The sequence below is a fragment of the Athene noctua genome, chromosome 20, assembly GCF_965140245.1.
Source record: "Athene noctua chromosome 20, bAthNoc1.hap1.1, whole genome shotgun sequence".
NCBI lineage: Eukaryota > Metazoa > Chordata > Aves > Strigiformes > Strigidae > Athene > Athene noctua.
The window spans coordinates 9,314,453-9,336,036 of NC_134056.1; the positions used below are offsets into that span (position 1 = coordinate 9,314,453).

Genomic DNA, 21,584 nt, shown 5'->3' on the forward strand with positions numbered 1-21,584 from the left:
CTTCTTTACAGATATGTCACTGTACTTAAATGTCTATGCACTAACATTGCTGGTACCTGACTATGGCACAGAATCTCAGCTCTTTGGAAGAAAAAGTTTTTGGAGAGGTGCCAGAAAGAGAGGTTGGAAACAAAACAAAACAAAAAACTCTGCTGCTGGGATCAACTCTAAAATCACCATAGTTGCACCACAACAGTGATTGAAGGACACCATCAAAATACCTGAGCACTTTGTCCAAGGTGCCAAAAGGATCACAAGAAATTTGAAATGCAGACTGGAAGTATCTTGAAATTGTTCCAGTGATATTACATCTGTGGTTGCACGAAGTCAAGAAGCTTCCACAGAGTTTTTTTTAACAAGACACATAGCAATTTTGTCCCAGGATAGAGGTTTGATGGACTGGAAGTGACTGGAAACGTAGACATCATCTTTTGGGGATGAAGAGGGTTCCTGTTTATAACAGCATTAATCAAGCATTAGCACTTTTTGGTTGGTTCCAAAGGACAAAAGTATTTGAGGAATAAACTCTGTGTGGTGAACAGCTGGCTACAACTGCTGACACTAAGGATGTAGAAGGGACAAAACCCTGTAGCATCTGAAGGCCCCTCCAGTACTAAGGAAGACTGTGAAGAGTCTTTACAGCACAAAGCTCAGGAAACTTTTTATCGGTACCATTTCTTCTTTTTTTTCCACTCTTCTCACCAGACTGAAGGCTCTTTCCCTTTCTTCTGCTATTGTTAAACTGAACTTTGGCAGAGGAAATACCTGGAATGAGCTGTGAGCTCTCAGTGGCTATGGAGATGTCTTCACTGATGTGGTGTGAGGCCTGCACTAGAGGGGACTGAGGACTCTTTGCCAATGAAAGTGATGACAAGAGGGACTGGTGATGCAAAATGGGCCCAGATGGTGCCAACTGAGTCACAGATTTTGACTGAGTCACTCATTGGCATGGAAATCTCTCTCAAGGGGATGATGCTGAGGGGAATACCAAAGCAAAACATAGAGCTTGAATCTTCACCCTTTTAGTCAATGAAGGCATTGCTGCCAAAGCCACTGCCCCAAACCTGTATTTGTTAGCCTAAATACTCAAAGCACTGTTCAGCCTTACAATTCTCATTGATAAGTCCACAGACCCAACTGCCATACTGAGTGCAAACACCCATCATAGTGGTGGGTATGAGCTTAGCCCAAGCACATCAGCCACCAAATAAAGGCTCCAGAGAGATGAAGTACCTTCTAGTGCCCTTCTTGGATTCATTGCCAGTGATCAACGCTGCCTTGCAACACACAAGGATAAATAAATAAAATCTAACAGAGGATGAACTCCAACATCTTTGGAGGATCTGTGGATTTTCTCAGGCTCTACACTGTGGAGGAGGACCTTCAGGCCTCCCTCACTGACTCCAGTGTGTCAGTCAAGAGGAGGTGCTGCTCAAGCCGGAAGGAACATGTAGAAGATCTGTGAGCTCAGTGTCATGAAATGCAAATCCTCCAGACAAGTTCAGCAAGGTGGTTGTATGGCAGGAACATAAACTGCGTACGAAAAGCAACGATGATGTGTTAAGGTAACTTCAGATTTTGGAACTAAATTTCTTGCTTGCGCTTGTGCAAGTACAATCTGTGCAGCAAAAAGACTTCATTTGAAATAGAAACATCTTTGTATGTCAGAATAACTTTAAGGCACAGTCTTAAATCTGTCAGCTAACATTTACAAGGCTTTTCTTGTTTCATTTTGTATGGGTATTATGCTGGTCACAGAACAAGTGATAAAAGGGTACTATCAGATTAAAAATAATGTATTTTTCTAAAAATTGTCATAGCTGTTATAACTAACACCTCGAGTTCTCAGAACTACGGTGCTAAAACAATCCAATTTGCATTATGCCTTTGATGATATTTGCTTAGTTGTGTTCCTCTCCAGTTGAACAGTATTAAAAGATTGGTATTTTTCCTTTCAATATTTTCAATCATTAGTATTTAAAGTATTTCCTCATTTGTGCTTTGTTCACTGGCAACTGACTGAAGTCAAGCTGAGCTACAAGGATTTTTTAAAAATCAACCCCACTGGAGTTTAAAAAAAATAAATGGAAAGGAAGCATTTCTTTGCAGCTTAATTATGTGTATTTAAGGCTCCAGTAGAGCTGATAATGTTGTTTAAAAACTTCTCTCTTCTAAGGAAGTTACAAATATAGCCTGAATTGTTATAATGGCAAGGACTCCAGAACAGCACATACTTTCCCTCTTAACCTGAACTTTAGTGTTGACAACACAGGGTGTTCTGACCATCTAGAGGTTTTCCCCCATGACTCCATGAATTGCCTTAAACAACCTGTAACATGGGATACAGACAACAGAATTTCAGCTTTAACCTTCATCTTCTGTACGCTTATATTTCTAACTCATTCACAGGATACACTTTTTTACTTAAATATAACAACTCTTATCTGAAGATGTCCAAAAGCAAGTTGGAGAATTGTGGGTACATGGTATTCAACTGATGCACATTATTCAAGGATGCCTCTCTTCAGACTACAACACAAAGAAGCCTTTAGCTGAGGATCTCAGGATTTTATAAACTCACTCCACCCACAGAAAGTTGCCCTGCCATTTGCAATGAAGTGCCACTACCCTCGTTTTCATATATATAAAAAGGGGAGCAGAAGAGTTCTATTACCCACCCAATGTGTGAAAAAGCACTGCCAGGATCCTTGTACCCACCTCCCTGCTCATAGCCCACAGACTCAGCTGTCCCTCCACAGCCATGCTTACAGAAAGCTGTACTCATGGCACTAAGAATATAGAATAACCTACCTGCCTACCTTCAAAGAAGTCCTACAGAATTAAAGTCTACCTAAGAGTATTTATGTTCTGTTCCATGCCTGAGGGGCTCTTCCCTCTCCACATACATATGAGCTTTCTATGACATCCAATACCCACTCCTAAGAGTCTACGGTTAAAATAAACTGTGCAATGCTACAATATACTGTTGATAACCAACAACTAATGGGTGTCCCAAAGCTGGCATCTTTGATCTTTAGCACTTTCTTTAGCCTAGATGGAGAATACCAGTTCAATGGTAAGACACTTTTGAGACCATTACTGAGATTGCATTTGGATAACTGTAATGTAAGCCAAATACTAAGAAAAAAAATATTAATTACAAACTCCAAAACCCATAGTGACAACCACACAAGGGTTCAACAGGCAGCAGGCTGATCAATACTAGGCAGATATTCATTAATATGATCATGAAAAGTTTGAAAAATTGCCTACCTGTAAGGAGAATATGGGTCAAAGCACGTCTTGGTGACTTCTGTTATCTCTGGGTTACAGCATTCTCCACCATCGAAGTTGTATCTCTCGTAATTACAATCCATGTCACACACACCATTCTGCTTCTTCTTGTTGAAGAGCGCGTGGCGTACGTGTCGGCAGTCTCCGCCGTCGTACCCAGTCAAGGTGTGGTTGCACTCAGGATCACAGTTCTCATCTCCAATCTTGCTGATATCACAGTTAGCCAGGATGAGTCGGTGGCGAAGGGAAGAGTTCTTCACCTCCAGCACCTCCAGCTCCCAGGTGATGTTGTAGCGGCTGAAAGCCTCATTTAAATGCTGATGCTGGAACTCAATCTGCTGCCGGCTGACGGTGGGGTTCTGGTGCTTGTCATCGTAGAGATTTACCACACGGTAGCGAACGATTTTGTTGCGGCGGAAGCTGGGGAGCTTGTTGTAGCTGGCGATTACGTCTGTGTTGTCACAGACTGTCTGTCCGCAGAGAGGAGGGTCTAGGCTGGTATCCAGCAAATAGCCATGATGATAGCTGAACTTGCTCTGAGGACTGCTGCCATCCTTCATGGGAGACCAGGTGTTTTTCACATTCAGTAAACTGTCTTGAAGAACTAGCTGAGGTAGAGGCGTGTCTTGTCTGTGAATTGCCTGGCCCATGTCCAACAAGATCTCCTTCTGAGACCGGGCTGTCCTCCAGAGGCTGAAGTGCTCTACATAACCCCGATAGTTCTGGTTCAGGGCATTTCCTCCAACCATGAGCACCTTGCACTTCAAGGTCAGAAGACTGAAGATGCTGCCCACTTGCTCTCCGCTTGTGGCCACCTGGGCACCATTCACATAGAGTTTCATCAGGTGCCCGTCATACGTGGCAGCCAGATGCACCCACTGGTTGGGGAGGTAGCTGCGATGTGCTGCAATGGTGGTTACTTTGCGAGCACGGTCCGTCTTCAGAGAGAAGAAATAGCGGGGGTCTCTATTCCCCTGGTCACTGATGGTGTTAATCCCCAGGACCCATCCTCGGTCACGGGAGGTGTAAGAACATTTGTCATACAGTCCTATGTGCCCCCAAAAAAGAAATATGAATAAATAAGGATGACAGAATGAAGAAATTACTCTTTAAATTGTATTAATCTCTCTCTATATGCATATACACACTCTCATCTACGTGTGTTAGAATGTTAGTGTATGATTGTGGGAGGTCATGTTAAGACTTGCTATTAAAGGTCAAGATTTGCCACTTGCATGTACAAATGGCATTCCCCTTTCCTGAACAAAAACCAAAACTCTTTTGCAAATTCCTATCAGCAAAATGTTGTGCTGTGCATTTGGTTCTTACCTTCACTCAAGCCATATATCATTAGCTGAAAATAAGAGCAGTCTTGAGAACTAAGCCTTGTTGATCACACTCATACCTCGCACCCCTGAATTCTGTATTCTAATATAATCCAGGGGAGAAACGGGTGTAAAATCTAAGTACTGCACAGTTGGAGAGACACTGAGCAGCTTCAATGACCTGGATGGTCTCAAGCACCCAAATCCTACAGCGAGAGAATGGAATGTGTCCAGGCTACCTTCAAATTCATGGCCAATAAAAACCAGTACAGAAACGGCATACACTGGTATGCTGGATGTGCTGAACAAGGTCTATACTACAGCAGAAAAGGGCAAGAAACATGAATGATGGACAGACACATTCAGAAAGATTCCTGCTCCCTCACACACACACTTGCTAACAATTCGGTGCACCACGGGGAATATACACTCATGATTTCTCTCATAGACAAAGCGTGGATCCACACCTAAAGCTCTCTCAACCAGTCTTGACAGCTCCAAGTGGTGAGAAGAGCCCACTGCTACTTGGTTTGGGACATGAGATTTGTCAAGTTAAAGACATAATTTTCCATCTTTCAGTTCTCAAAGGCTGCAGGGACACCCCTCAACTGAAAAAATAATCGTTGGAGCCTTCAGCACCAAACAGTCTTTCTACTATCAGCGCATAGAAAACAATCCTTCCCCCAAGCCTCCACTTCCAAAAGCCTAAACGAAAATCATAAATCTCTGACAGTTCAGTCCTCATGAAAAGACTAAATATCCCCTTACCTCACCCCTGCACCCTCACCCTCCCAGCACTACCACCAAATAACATCTTCTGCTTCTGACGAAGTTGCTCAACAGCCATCTGTTAACAATCACTCATTAACAGTGCAGTCTTGTCTAGTATCAACAGAGCAAAGGTTACAGGAGCATTCACTGTATTTTTCCTCCCCTCTCCCAGCACCCACCTTCCCCCCACTCCTCACACCCTTCCCCTCTCCTCCTCCTCCCCCTGTAAAAAAAGTCTTCTGATGGGAAAGTTAAAAAAATTTAAGCAGGACTTTTTTCTGCATGCTGGTATTTTGCTAGGGACTCTGAGCTCCCCCTTTTCCTGTTTCCTTTGGAAGAGAGATCCCAGGGTTCGGAAGGTAATGTGTTTATTCATCTGTAGGGCGCACTCAGTTCAAAACCTTTTTGAGACCAGCTTTTAGTTTATACTGCTACTTCTGATCACGAGAAAGGAGAGGAGGAGAAACAGGGAAGGAAAAAACAAATATGCTCAAAAAGATGACATATGCTGGGATGGATATTTACCCGAGAAATTTGTGACACGAAAGCCAAAGCTACCAATGACCTGGAGTCTGTTTTTTAAGTGGTTTTATATTTTTCTTTATGGAATAAATATTTTTAGAAAGCATTCATTTTCAGATGTATGAGAGCCCATAAACATCTGTATTTTTATGAACCTCAAATGAAGGTATTGTCCAACGATAGTGGGTGGATAATACTGCAATGAATGAGAAGACAGCTGGCAAGACAAGTCCCTCTTCCAAATAAGTCATTAAAAAATAAGTTATAAAAATTTCATAATAAGACCATTAGAGCTGGTCAGACATTTTCTAAGAGAGTTTTTGCCTATCAAGAAATGCCAACATGGCGAGAGCGGGGAAGGTGATGTAGAAATGGGCTAGTCCCAACAAATCTTTCTGAGAAGCTGCGGGTCTTCACCATGGCCAGGGTAAGCCCGGGGACTCCCTCGGCTGTTTTGACTGCCAGCACAGAAGGTCAGCCCAGCCCGGCCATGCTCCCCACTGTCTCCTGTCACCTTTGCTGTCCAGCAAAACTGCAGAGCACAGGGCAGCTGCACAAGCTCCACCTGTTTCTTAAGGCATCCAACATTCCTGCTGTTGGACGGGCAGCTGGAAGTCCTCAACAGGCTTCTGGGGTCTCCAGCTTTGGGGAAGTCCACCATACAGTCTTTAAGGGTCACTTTTTTTTGTATTTTTGTACTGACCAGGGCTGGAAATATTCTCCCAAAGAACTAATAAATAATTGTGGAATGGAAATTCAGGTTCCTAGCCAGCATTAAAGAACATCTTCCTCTCTCTCTGAAGTGCTGCATGATGCTAGTGATTGACCTCAGCTGAACAGATGGAGCTGCTGGAGGAATACTACAGAATAGTAGCAATCCTCCCTTGCCTTTGAGCATTTAAACCCTGATGTGATGCAACGTGTCTTGAGTTTGGCTCAAACAGCTGCCATCAATTCAAGATTTACAGGGAGCCAAAGGAGGGCAGAAAAAGAAAAAAAACAGTGACAATAGGGACACCACTGAACATGCCAGTATGAAAGCTGCTGAACTAAAACAGTCTACTATTCCAGTTCCTTACATTTTCTAGTTTAGGGCAAAGGTCATTACTGAATCCATATGCCACGTACGGTATTCTTTTCTCAAACTTTTACTATTACAGACATCCAACTCTTGATGAAAAGATGGATTGAACACAATCCCTTCAGCAGCAAGACTTGTTTTATTATTCTTAAGAGAAAGGAAAAGAGTGAGAAAAGGGATAAGAAACCCACACTCCCTATAACTTGCAAAGTTGTACCGGTTCTTTATGACCTTCTTTTGCTTGTGTGTTATACCTACTTTCCCAATCCCTCACTTACTTTTGGCTTCAGATTAAGAATCCTCCGGCTAAGGGAGTGTCACTTTTCCGTTTTGTCCCCAGCACAATGAAACTAATTTCAGATGGGACTTTGGATGTCATAATAAAAGAATTTATTGCTTCTTCTATGACAACTAATAAGGGCAAAGCCATTGGAAGAGGGACATGTGAAATAATTGCCAGAACTTCTGAAAACTGAATAATTTGATGTTTTCACAATTTATTTCAATTTAGTAAAAGGTTCCATAGCCATGAGTTATTTCTCAGACATAATTAAGAACATTTTAAACAAGAGGAGGCCTCTTTTACCCCAAACAAGGCTGGTTTTGAGTAAAATCACCCCTTACAATGGTTGACACTCCAAATTTCAAAATTCAGCTGTGACCACAACCAACATTTACATAAAAACCATACAGAGTTTAGATTCTCATTTACACTGAGAATTCTTTACAATAATGCGGTAAAGGACATTTTTAGCTACTTAATATCCCTTTACAAACCAAGAGTGGTATAAAGAGGCCTCATGGTAAGTGAGACTTAAGCCAATGACTGCAAAACCACAGTTTGGCGAATATGCCTGAAGTTTCTGAGCCAAGAAATGGTGCGAAATAAAACTGGTGTTTGTTTTCCCCACAGCAATTAGATTAAAAAAATATGTAAAAGCTTCATACAGCAGCAAAGAGTTTTCCTCACTTCTGCTTGCCCTGAGTTGCTAGAAAGGGATGGAGCTACAGCTGCGAAGGATACTGACAGCCCTTATAACTTCTTAGTCTGAAAGATTTTTTCCCTGTAAAGCTTCTGTTGCTGAAACCCAAGGGATTAAAACGGAATTTTATTTTTTATTAAAAAAAAAAAAAAAAGAAGAGGTGCTAGTTCAGCTTTCCAGTAAGAGGCATTGGTAACCTTCCTTCCCCACAAAGGAGTGAGTCACTTTACAGACAACTCCAGAGAAGTGCATGAACAGACTAAGATGCCACGTTCCTGTATGTTTGGCCAAAGACAGACTTTTGATGGCCCACGAGGCTCCTTCCAGTCCCATGACATTTGTCCCTTATAGCAAAAGTAAATTCCTAGGCACCCAAAGACTGGGGAGCTGGAAAACTAAAATCCAAAGGCCGAAAGCCAAAAGCCAAACATGGAAAACCAGAAATATAGTCTCTCCCTTTTCTTACAAGTGAAATCTCAGTTCTCCAGCTACTGACCCACAACTGCTCCAGTAACAACTCTCCAGCTGAACTCTTCTAGGAGGGCCTAACCAAGTCCAGTGTATGATTTATATCCCAGTTTGCTTTCAGGACTTTGCTGGGGACTTAAATAGAGCCACATCCTCACAAGGGCCCTGTGCACTGCACAGGATTTGGCAGCATGAGCACAGCGTGTAGCATCCGCTGCCGAACTTCTGGAAGAAAGTCCTGGGTGAGGGCACGAGGCACTGCTGTAACCAAACTCACGATGCTGACATTGGAGCAGATGTGTATCAGCAGCAGCCACAGAGAAACGGGAACTCACAGCTAGAGGCTGTAGCTGCTGGAGTCATAAGTAGCACTCTGCGGGCAGAGTTTGAAAGAAGAGAGGCTGAAGTAGCCCATGCAAGCTGCTGTAATCCACTTTAATATTATCAATAACAGACTCCAGGCTTCCCTCCCTCACTTCAGTGCCATTTCTTGCATCTTGCTAACAGCAATCTTCCTGCTAATCAGCCTAGCCATAGAATTACTTGAGAATTTAATTCTTTATGCAGAAAAAATTTCCCCACTTTGATGCACAATTGGAAAAAGAAAAAAGAAAAAAGAAAAAAGAAAAAAAAACACCAAAACAAAAAACAAAAAATAAAATAAAGAAAAAAAAATAAAAAGAAAAAATGGAAAAGAAGGACTTGTTATTTTTTCTGTTCCCAGAGCTGAGAGGCTGGGGGAAGGGGAAGAAGGAGGTCAGTTTGACTTTGAACACATCAGGTGTGCTGCGGAGCCCGTCACAGTCGTGCAAGGCAGAACGGAAAACAGTGCCCTGCACTTCTGAAAGTTGCCTGTGCCTGTTTTGCTGGGAGACTCCAACCAGAGGTGACAGGACTCAGTTATGAAAGGGGAATTTAGGTCAACAATCAAAGCTGCAGTCAGGGGGCCCAAGAACAGGGAGCTAAAGGTTGGGGCTGTTTTTTTCTTTAGCATGCTTTAATCGTTTAGTATCAAAGCACAGAGGAACGCTTGAAAGAGCAAATATTCTACAGGAACCTATAGAAAGCTTTTATCTGTCCAGAGGAAAATAATTAAAACCGACAGATTTGGGTTAAGTATCCCCATGTTCCATGCAATTGGATAAGTCAGCGAAGATCCACTGGAGCAGTTCTTGAGTTCTGCACTGGATATTTCATGGTATGACGTTGAACCCAATATAGTTTTACAAAGGGGAGAAATAATCTCTCCTTTCCTTTGCCGTGCTTCCCCCAACCCCCACTTCCTTCCACAATAGTTAAATAATTCAAAGTCCAGAGTACTTAAGGCAACATCTCTGTCTATACCATTTCCAACACAGCTAAGAGGCCTCCTGAGGTCGCCCCCCGAGACAAGGAGTGGCTCAAGCAAACCACCTGAGACTTGCTCAGGTGGCAATGTACTACTTAAGCTGGCAAAAAGGGGATGTTTGCTGCTGCTATCAATCTAGCTGAATTCACACCAGATATTATCATTTACAAGCTATGCAATAGGATTCAGAACTAAGACAGAAGGATGGAGTTCCTTTTGTTTTGACATTAAAGACAAGATCTTTATCATGTAGAACTACAGAGCCTAATACAGCTATGCCTATTTAACATTGAGAATTTGGCCCAAGGCTCTTCGCAATATCAAAATCTTTATTACCATTGCCATTACCATTGCTATTTAGCATTAAATTAAGCATATATTCTGTACCATTTCTCAAATTCCCAGTCACTCATACGCTCAGTGAGATACCTTGAAGCCTGAAAACAGGGAGGTGAGAACAGCTAAAACAGCAAAACATGAATTTGTAGTGGCTGGTTAGTTATGAACATTACATAAATAATTCCCTTCTGATAACAAAATCGTGTAGGCTGCAACAGAGCAGCCACTGGCATGGACAATCATATTAGTGACACTTCACTGAGCCTATTGTGAGAATATACCCACTAACAGTATATAAGAGCTTACTGCAGATAGATCTGGTAGGCAGGGGCTAGTGAGAAATTATTAGATTGTGAGGATTTTGAGGTATAAGTGAACACACAACGCTGCATAACCAGATGGCACAGAGGAGCAAGCTTCAGTCCTTGCAGTATTATAACAGGGTCACCCTCGGACTGGGTATTGCTTTTGCAAGGGCTCCTTTGTGTACAGCATCAGCGTAAACAAGTATTAGTGGGAAGGTTGGCTTCTTATCTACATCTCCCTAAGCATTTCACAATAAAGCTGCAGAACCAGTGGAGACTGGTACTCGGTTAACAAACTGTGACTGTTTATGATCTAATAACTAGGTTTAGGTGGGCTTTTAGATGGATAGCAAAAAGCACATCCTTTACAAGGGTCAAACTTCAGTCCCTGCTATAAAGTCTGGGACCATGGGAACATTTCAGAGAACAAGAGTAACGATTTTCTAATATCTACAAAACAATATATTTCTCCTGCCTTGTTCTCAGAAACAACTGAATATTTTTGCTTGAAGCTTGGAAAACCAGTATGTGTCCATGTTATTAGAGATGATCATAACACTTGCAGACATAGGGACAGTATTAAGATAGTACAGGCAGGCTTTGTTTGGATACTACTTCACTTAAAGTCATAAACTCTGCAGCCATCAGCATGTTCCTTCAGAGAATCACTGGTGTATGTCATAAATATGAGAGGCTTTGCACCAGTCTTGAGTCCGACAAGCATTCAGGTTGGTGGCTGCCAGTTTTAGACACTTTACTGTGGCCCACTGATAATAAAGCAGAGTTTAGTGTTTATGAAAACCCAGATATCCTTCAAATATAGGGTTTTCATAAACTGGAAAACCCTCAGTAAGTTCATCGGTTTGGCTCAGAGGGACGTTAAGACACCTCTCAACTTCCAGGCTTATCTCTGCTCACTGATCAGCAGACCCAAGTTACGAATTAACCATCCTATTGTAGCTGAGGCAGTGTATTCACCTTTAGAGAGATCCAGCATTAACAGCATTCTCACTTTAAAAGCAGATGTTGCAAAATACACGGATACATATCAAGAGGCATGCATGAAGATCATCCATCTTTCACAGACACATGCACAACACACACAAAACTGGAAGCACACGCAAGCCTGCAAAAAAGGACATAAATACAACGGCACACCAGCATAAGGGTCACTCTACACACGCAGACAAACGTACCCAGCAGCATGCTCGGTGGAACATACGTTATCTCTGCTTCCACGTCTCCTCCTTCCTGCACTATTAGCCAAATACTGATTAGCTATCAAAGCCCTACAGAGAAATTTACTCTCGTGCATGCTAACACGGAGTGGCTTTCCTCCCTTTGGTAAGAGTTAATGCTTGAGAGCAAACATAGACAGTATCTTCTACGGAAGGAATAGACACACAAGTACCATAACTTCCAGGCAATCTAAATGATAAAGGGGTATTTCTGGGCTCCTTTTAGAAAACAGCAGAGAGAATCGATCATAAACTGGGTCAAGATAGGTCAGCATACCTCAGAGCAGATCAGATGGCCAGAGCATCCCAGGAGGAAACGTTCTCCTGGAAGGATTATTAGGGGCACATCTGTGCCATCAGATGACCGTGCACAGTACCCATCAGCGCACGGGGAGTTCAATATGGCATTTCCTCTCAATATGTGCCTTGTGCCTGACAAGCACCGCGACTCAGTCAGCTGCAGTGGCGGCAAAGCCCCACAGTCACGCTGGAAAAATGCCCGACATGCTGCCCTACGGAACCCCCTCGGTGGCCAGAAACACGGAGCAATGAGAAGTGGAGGCCTACGCGTGAGACTGCTTGTGGTGCTGATCAAAACACACAGCCAGCATTGAAGGGGGGACAACAACACAGCTTGTTTTGCTTTTTAGAATTCCCTTGTCTCTGACCTTTACAGCAGCTTTAGGGCAGCACTGGAACCAGCTGAGCAGTTACTACTCCCAGCTGCAGAGAGAAGAGCTTTTACACCATTGCACAATGCATGTGTGTTTGTGGGGGGGAGCTTAGGGCTAGAGAACAAAGAAGGAAATCTAGTGGCACCTAAATCAAACATGATGATCAGTGAGGGAGTGGGAAGAGAACCTGGGGAGCGGGGACAACCTTACAACCTTCCCAGGATCAGACAGATGGCCAACATCCACATTATTACAAAAACAAAACAAAACCAAAAAATTCCATGAATGCAAACTAGGGCACCCTGCAAAGAGACTGTAAAAATCACATCATGATACCTTAGATTTGTCTTTATAATTGAGGGGCATTTCCACATGAAACAGTTCTAGTTATTTAATTGGATTTTGAGAACATTCTTGGGCAGATACTTTGTGAATGCAAAACTGAGTAGTTCCAGTGAATTTACACTGATTTATATCACGCAAGGTCTTTGCCTTCGTGAGAATTAAATATCTTATTGTATAAATATCTTAGATCTTTTCCAGACTCAAATATCTTATTGCATCTGGCTTTGCCATATGACTGCATCTTTCCTGTACTAATAGAAACAACTGAGGAATTTACCAATCTTATAAGGAGCGTCTCCGATGCAATACTCGGAACAGCATGCACTAACAGCAGGCAGAACGGAGCTCATTGTGCCTGTTTTCTGCTGTCGCTTTTGAAAGGGATCCGGGCCTTCTCTAATCATGACTATTTCATGCCTCAAATTCCCCGCTCCATACTTGCAGACAAGTTCCAAACCCATACACAAACCACAGAGATATTTCTGCTTTCTAGGAAACATCCTGCTGAAAAAACCTGCCTCTCTAACATGATATAACTATTATAGTATGCATTCCAGATAGGCTGTAGTCACCACATACTAACCTAAGTATATAATTTTAGAGCTCTATTTTTCTGCTCAGTTTGAATCCAATTTCATTTGTTTTGGTATGATTTTCCTCCTGGAAATACCTGAGCTTGTATTTTTGCCCTACAAATATCAGTGATCACTTGATCTGTGAGCACAAATAAATAGACATCTAAAAGAAAATTCTCACACAGATACTCATGATGTCTTAGAAGTGTACAGAAACAAATTCACACCTATTAAACCAAAGGCTGTAGCTGAAAATTCAGGCTTTAGTTCTTAAAGGACAAGATGGGACAGCGATGGGCAAACGTCCAAAGGGTCATAATTCTACTTCGCTTTCCATAAGCGTTGCCAAAGTCAAATGCTTCTCAAAAGTAATTGACCTTCTCAAGTCTGCAGAACTCAGAGAAAAATGTAAAAGAAACAAGCTACCTTGGAAGATTTTTGGCAATTCTTGTGTTTAGCTGAGCAGCAGGAAATATCGTATGTCCAACCTTTCTTGTGTTATTTCAGCCCTTCCACTTCTGGTTAAATTTGGAACCAAAGAAATTAAGACTAACGAAATAGCATGTACATGTACTACTTTCTCTGTGCATAGGCCTATATATACACGTGCACATGGGTTTCAGGGAGCAGACTGGGGCATTTTGAGCACTTGGCTTAAATCTGAATTTTGAGGAATAGTATCCAGCTAGGGATGGCTCAAATGAAACGAAATCCTGTCTCAAAGCACTAATTACCTTTGATAGGTCTTCGGTCTATATTTTCTGTTTGCAACTGAAGCCAAAGTCACAGGAATAGGTCATTACAACATAGAGCCTACAAATCCTTCTGGACTGCTGTTCTGCCCTGAGACTGTGAGACAGACCACACAACAAGGAGATGACAAGCAAAAGTCACCCCAAGCTTATTCTCTGCCTTCTCATTCACTTCTTTGTTTTTAATGGATGTCTGCTGTGTTAGCTTCACAGTCCTGACATTGTCAATGCTCCAGCTTCCAGAGGGAAACCTTGATTTTGCTCCCCGAAGTTTGTATTCTAGAGGTAAATTCTTGGCTTCTTTGAAGTCAGCTGTAGAACTCTTACTACCTTCAGTGAGAAAAGATTTCAGTCTTGCTTTTCGGCTTGTCTTCAGACTAGCACACTGGGCTGTCATTGCTGAGCACACCATTGTGGTTACAGGTGACAAAATCTAAACAAGATTAACAACATAAGAAACAGAGCCTGATAATTCGACTATAGTGATGCCCAGGAGACCCTACAAAGAGCTGGAAATATTATAGTCATTAGAAATATCCTACCAGTCTCAAGGAGAATCCATAGAAATGCTGGAAAATTAAAGGATTTTAAATGAGCATCCTAGTGCTACCTGTACTTTACCGTTGGCTTCAATTATTTTTGCAGTAATAGCTGTAAACCTCAGAATAATCTGACATTAGAAGTAAGACACAATACAGGTGAGGACCAAACTAAGTCCTCTTTAAAGAACTTTGAATTGGGAAAAACACCCAGATTTAATTTGAAAGTTATGGTGACAGACCTTTCAACTCAGAAAGGTTTTTCAAAGATTGACTACTCTCAGGGCTAAAATGCTGCATTTTCTCTGTGTTCTGAAGTTGCTTAGTCTCCATGTGCATCCATCGGATTTACTTGTGTCATCTATCATCAGATTTCCAACCTCAAATTATCAGATTAATATTCCTCAAACATATATTTAAAGATTATGATGATCAAGTCCCCTCTTAAGCTTCTTTAGGCAAATACTTTAAGACTTTTTTATAAATCATATAATTATTGTCACTGTTATTTTTTTTCTCTAAATCCTCTTCCATACAACATTCTTCTTAAACTGTGGACACCAGAACTGGACGAAGTGCTGCAGCAGCAGCTACTCCAATGTCAATACAAGGATAACACAACCTCCCCAGTCCCGTTCAATGCTTCCTTGTTTACATAGCCAACGATGACTCTAAACCTTTGGCCACAGCATCACATTGGCAGCTCACATTTACATGCTTTATCTACTCCAACAGGCAGTTACTCCTACACATTTAGCTTCCAGGTGAAAGACCCTTCCCCCACCATCCACCCTTCATGTATGACCTGCCACCCATCTTCCTGTATGTATGACTTCACATTTGGCTTTATGCTAATGCATACTGTTTGCATGTTCTCAATTTTTGAAAACACCCAAATGAGAGTCCTGTTTTGGTCATTGTTTACCACTCCCTGAACTCTGCAACATCTGCAAATTTTATCAGCACTGATTTTATGTTTTCTTGCAGGTTGTTGACAGAAAATATTAACTAGTAAAGAGCCAAGATTGCATTGTGCTGAATAGGAGGGAATGTGGCCAGAGTGACACTGTTCAGGCAACAGCTCTGTTTTTCAGTGGGGGAAAATAAATACCTGTGATACTCATGAATACGAGCTTACACAAGTCAAGAGAAAAAAGATGGGACAAATAGATAAGTAGGAGATTGGCAAGATATGTCTCTGTCTTTTTGTCTCTTTGGCATTCTACAACCTCGGTCTTCTCATTAGAGCAGCAGAGAGCTGCAGGGACCTAGCACGACCCTGGCCAATGGGACTTCTTGGCTGAGCATTTCTTCTTTTCGGTACAATAGAGGCATTTGCTGTTTACAGCATCATACATGATCAAAGCACTGCACTGATGATATTATCTCATCCTGACAAACAGCATCTCTCTGAGGGCTGCTGAGAACCATTACCCACCTTCACAGATGGAAAGGACAGAGCTGAAGGCACCTCAGAGCAATTGCGAAGTAGCAACTAAAACCCCAGAGCAACCTGTGCACCTCCAACCACTATGCCACAAAATAAGCAGCTTGAATTAGCAGAAGAGAGAGCCTGCTTCTCTCTTGCACAGCAGTTTCATCACTGCTGAAACAAACACCCTTTCTTTCTCCCAAAACATCTAATTTATCGCTGAAGGAAATCTCTGTTCTCTTTCCGAAACCACCAGCCAAAAAGAAACCTCTACCCTTTGCAACTGCCGCTGTTTTCATCTCTGCCAACTACTCTCCGTCTCTCCTTCCCTTACAGAACATCTTGTTGCAATGCCCTTCTATAGTAATTTTCATATAAAAACATGGGTCTCGTCAAGCTTGCCCTGTCACCAGTGTTTGACAAGTGTCAGAGAAACCCCATAAAAGCCAGACTGTGAGTTCGCCAGTGCAAAGGACACCATGTGTTGAACACATTGACAGTTCTCAATAAATAACATCCCTGCTGAACAGCTGGTTGGATTGCTTGGGTTTGGAAGAATGTTGGCCACATTGCCTACTTACGTGCATCGTCCTTGATGATGCACAGAAGATCCTGTGCATGGGGAGCGGAAATACATCACTTCCAGAAGATACCGAAGTATTTTTTTAAAAAAAATGTATCGGGACACAGGTTTATGGTCACTTTCAGACATACAGATGTGTAAGAAAGTGTTGGTTCCTTGATATAGGTGCAAGAGACATTCATCCGGAGGGAGGGGACATGAGAGAGGGCGATGATAGGAAAAGCTACCCTAATCTCATTTTCTTCTTCCCTCTCTCACGAAATACACAGCTCCCATTTCAGTTAGTGCATTCTTAAGTATCAGAGCACAGAAACTGTTCACCAAAACAGCTTGGCTTTCACGGTGTGACACAAAACACATGGTGGGGCATAAAGGCCCTTGCTTCTGTCTCTATCATCAGCACTTGAGGCAGAGGGAGGAGTTTGGTCCAGTGCTCAGACTCCTACTGCTGCAAGGTGGCTTCTCCCATGAGTGCAAGTGCTCCTGGAACGTCTTTGCTGCCAACTCCCAAACTGCAGAAACCTTTGGAGAAGAAACACAGACCCTCGCAGTATCATTTGCCTCTGCGAGATGCAGCTGCTGTTGCTTCCCTCTCTGGCTGTTCCATGGAGCCTGCAGGTGTTTGGATACAGTCATTTCCCAGTAAAACTGGTGGTATGCTGATGTTTAACATAAAATAAAATAAACCCCTAGTATTACAGCATATAGCTGAAGACCACCCCTGTTTGAGCATTGCCTCTGGTGAGACATAGAATGTAAACAGTCTGTTTGATTAAACCATCTCTAGCAAGAGGACTTTGGGGAATTCCAGTCTTTCCCAGTGCAAAGAGCAGAAGATACTCTGCTCTTCATTAATTCAGAGCTCTTCAAAGGGCAAGAATGAATCGCTCAACTTTCCTCCTAGGAGAAACTGTTGATAGTTATCCTGGATTTCTTGGAGGAAGCTCACCAGTATAAATCAGGTCCGTTTCCACCCCACCCCCCCCACCCCCACCCCCTTTATTTAATCTGTTCACAGGCAAAGGGATTGTGCAACAACTGATAAACTTTGTCCATGCTGCAACACAAAACGCTCATTTCTGATTGCCTTCCCCCCGCTTTAGGGTGGGAGGTGGAGAGACCACACTGGAATAGCCTTACAGATAAGGCCATTAATTACATTACAGAAAATATTTGTACAATAAGAGAAATTGCTCTTTCAACAAAAAGCAACAGCTAAGACTTTTTTAAACCATCACATTTTAAGGTATGGAGATTCTGCCAGCACTGGAGACCTTTCGTAATACATCCAAAAACTTCAAGACTCTTTAAACTAGTAGTGGGACCACAACTATCACATCTATTATATCTGTATAAACCCCCTTCTTCCCAATTTCCAAAGATGCTCCTTATGGAAGAGGGGGAGCCTGGGATGGTGACTTGAGTGCTGTACTGATACCACACCTCTGCATGAGTGAGGAACCACAGCCCTGACAAGTGCTGCTGCCCTACTCCCAGAGCTTCTCTTTATCAGATAACTTTTCCATCCATTTTGAGTAGCTAGAAGAGCTCTTTAGAGGATCCCAGTGTCTCCTGGAAGGAAACAACACACAATTTCCTCGCCTCCTGTCTGAGAACACCAAGGTGCAGTACTAAAGGCACAACCCAGGAGCAGTCACAAGAAAATGGACTTTTACTTGGGTTCCCCCTGTGCTGTAAGGGGTTTTGTGGACCTCTGGAGGAAATTAAAGCATTTTGTGTTTTCCAGCTGTCAGCACCATTACCGTGCCCATCTGTCCCTTGCTCCAGAGCTCATGGTGACTACACAGTTCCATGGTATCTACTTCCTTGGGTCCTATTCATTTCTACCACCTTAAGCTGGTGGTTCTGTGAGAGTGATGTGCAACATCAGATGTATCAGCCTCATGCCCAGACTATAGTAGGACAATTATCCTTTGGGCTATTTTAGTCCTTTTACAGCCTTTGCGCAACTCAAGAGCAACAGTTTTGCCAGGAGCCAGAATCTAGATTTCAGTGTTTAAAAAAAAAAAAATAAATTAAAAAATCACTGGATTTATCAAGAAAAAAATCTACAAGTTCATTGAAGCTACCCTTCCTGCTCGGGGTTCCTGAATACTATCCACACGGATTTTATTGCAAATTGAGACTAGAATTTTACTCCCTCTTTTTTCATATTTTCCATGACGGAGGGAAAAGAAGAGAAAGACGCATGGTTAGACAGACAGGCAAACATCTCATCAAAGAAACTCCTACAAGCAGATGCAGAGTAGGAAACATCCAGCAACCCTGCTGGCTCCAACCCACTGCCTGGACTTGAATGCATGGTTGATTTTCATTAACTAACTTTTCTTCCTGTGAACTTCCTCTGAGGGTGTTTGTTTATAAACAGAGGAGGGGATATTATTGCTGGAGATGGGACAGTATGGGAGGGGGTGACAAAGTTTAGGGCCACAAGACTGGAGAGCAGAGTTCAGAAGTGTTTGTTGCCAGAAACACAAAGGGCTCACTGTAAAACTGGTATATGGCCTAATTTCACAGTCTAGAGGGATTACGATAGGTATATACAGAAAATGCTCCAAAAAGTAAAAACAACCCCACATTGTACAAATGTTTCCCACTGCATCACCATAACCATTACACACCCAAATTAAAGCATCAACAGCGGTGACGGCGGTTGGAGGTTGTTCTCCATGACATCCACTTCTCAGCTTGTTCATTTTCCCCATTTCATGCACTCTGTCTCTGCCCCAAATTCTACATGTTCAGCAGTCTGGAGCAGCCCCCCTGATTTCCTCTCCAAAGGAGTTACTCTAGGTTTACATTGGTGTGTTCAACAGCAGTCTGGCTTGTACTGCTCACCCTTCCCTCTGCCAAGTACATGTTTCAAAATCGTGTGCGTAATGCGTTTAGCTAACATTTGCTTTTTCTCCCAGTATTCCTTTTCCCTCTGAACATCTCCATTCATGATCACAGGAGGCTTCCAATTCTTGTCTAGTTTATGCTGAAAATAATTCTCATTAAATTATCACTGGTGAAAGGTGCTGTTTTGACCTCAGAGAGACTGCTCTGTTTATCCGCAAGACAGATGCAATGTAAGACAGTAGTAATGCGAGCTCCAGATTTCAACCTTAGCACCTCCGACTTTACAAACACAGATGCTGCTGAATTCAGAACAAAATCGTGTGGATTGTATGATGTACAGCCTCCCTGTTGATGCTCCTGACAGAAACACCGGTCAATTAGCCATGAGAGCGTGCACTAGATGATCATCCCTCTCCAAAACAGTCAGCGGCACTAACATGCTGTGTGCAAAGCCCCTGCTGCAATCTCTCACCTGGTCCATATTTAACTATAGGGTAAATGAGTTGCTTCTACCCTTAATTAATAATCTGAGATATCCAGAGGCAGATTTTCAGCATTTCCTAGGAAGGTAAGCAGTTATGACTTACATATTTTACAAGCTGTTTCGTCAAGTCAATATATTAATCAATGTGCAGATGTATCAAAAATATCAAAGTATTCCGATTTAAATAAGAGTACTCTGAACTAAGGGGCTTCGGTGATATTTGCTTTTCTCTCTCATTATGGGCTGCATATGCTGTTCCATTTGAGAAATACAATAATTCATGCTGATTCAAACATCACCAGCATGTCTGGTTCAGAGATATTAATTCCAGAACATCTGATTTTCTGCCACCTCCAAAGAGCTCATGTCACAAATGCCAACTGCCTTCTTCACCCATTCCCCATGCTGCCAGTGCTTTCAGCAGTGTGACACCAGGTAAGAGACTTCATCACCACCGTTAGCTCAGTACAGCAATTACCCAGCGAAGAACCATCAGCAGCTACAAGGAAATATCCTACAAGAATTGGGGTGTGCTGACTTCACATGAAGAACCACCTAGGCTGAGGAATAACTGTCATCACCCCTAAAAAAAGAGTTTAACAAAAGGCCAAGCCTGCTGGGCTCTGTTTCTAGCTCTGTCACCAACACACCACCACATCTTGGACAAAATAGAGCATCCCTCTGTTCCTCAGTTTCCCTGACTTTAAGGTCAATGTTATCTCACATCTGAGAATCTTATCACTGCCATCAGCAGGATGTTTTGAGGCATTTATCAGGACTACAAAACCACTATCCTACTGCAATGATAAAGGAAAATAACAGCACTAGGATACATTAGTACATGAGAAAAAAAACCAAACAAAACAACCTACATTCAAAACTAAGTAACATTGGTAAACGTGAAGGCCTCTCCTTTCCATTTCTTCCCTTGTCTTAAATAAAACAAATAATGGTGATAAGATCTCTTTCCTCAATCCAGTGGATGATCTTTGTGAATATGCCTCCAACACTAACAGCAGAGAATAGGCAAGGGAGAAGACGAAGGAGGAAAGGAGCCTGCAGCTGATGCTCGGTGTCAGGAACAGGGCTGCTCTTCTCCCAATTCCATGACGACAGAAGACTCCTGGGAATCAGATGAGAGAGGGGAGGATGGGTCAGAGGAGAGAAATCCATATGGGAAAGTGATTTAAAGCAAATAAAGAGACAATAAATTAGATAAGGAAAAGGAGGAAAAACACAGCAGAGGGGAGGAAGGAGAAGAGATAAAACAGCCCTAAGTATCACTCAAAAGGAAGACTCAAGGAAAGCCTACCAGACCCCAGGAGTGGATCAGCAAAGAACAGAGTGGTTTTCTTCTCTAACACAGAAATGTTTTGCTTTCATGAGCTGGTATCATGTCTCACAGATGCTGCTTCACCAGGCCCGTTCCAGATGCTTCTCAGTTTCACTTCACCCTCACTCCCTCTTTGTGAGAACAACTGCTCGCTCCTTGTTTGTGTACTGCTAGGATGGATATTAAACAGAACAATATCGATAATTCCCGGAAATATGCATGAGCATATGCCTAAGCACACAAACACACAGCCTGCTTACCCTCGGTTCCCACAGTGTTTCCAACACTAGTTGGCTGAAGCCACCAAGCGGGTGGCCACCCTTGGTCTGAA

At 42.5% G+C, this 21,584-nt stretch overlaps 1 protein-coding gene across 1 annotated transcript in view; it reads right to left on the reverse strand.

Moving 5' to 3' along the window:
• Nucleotides 1-21,584, reverse strand: part of PAPPA (pappalysin 1) — a 183,070-nt gene that overhangs the window by 152,439 nt on the left and 9,047 nt on the right. The window contains exon 2 of the mRNA XM_074923417.1: nt 3,274-4,342. Within this exon, the coding sequence (XP_074779518.1) occupies nt 3,274-4,342 (1,069 nt within the window). The remainder of the gene's footprint in view (nt 1-3,273; nt 4,343-21,584) is intronic.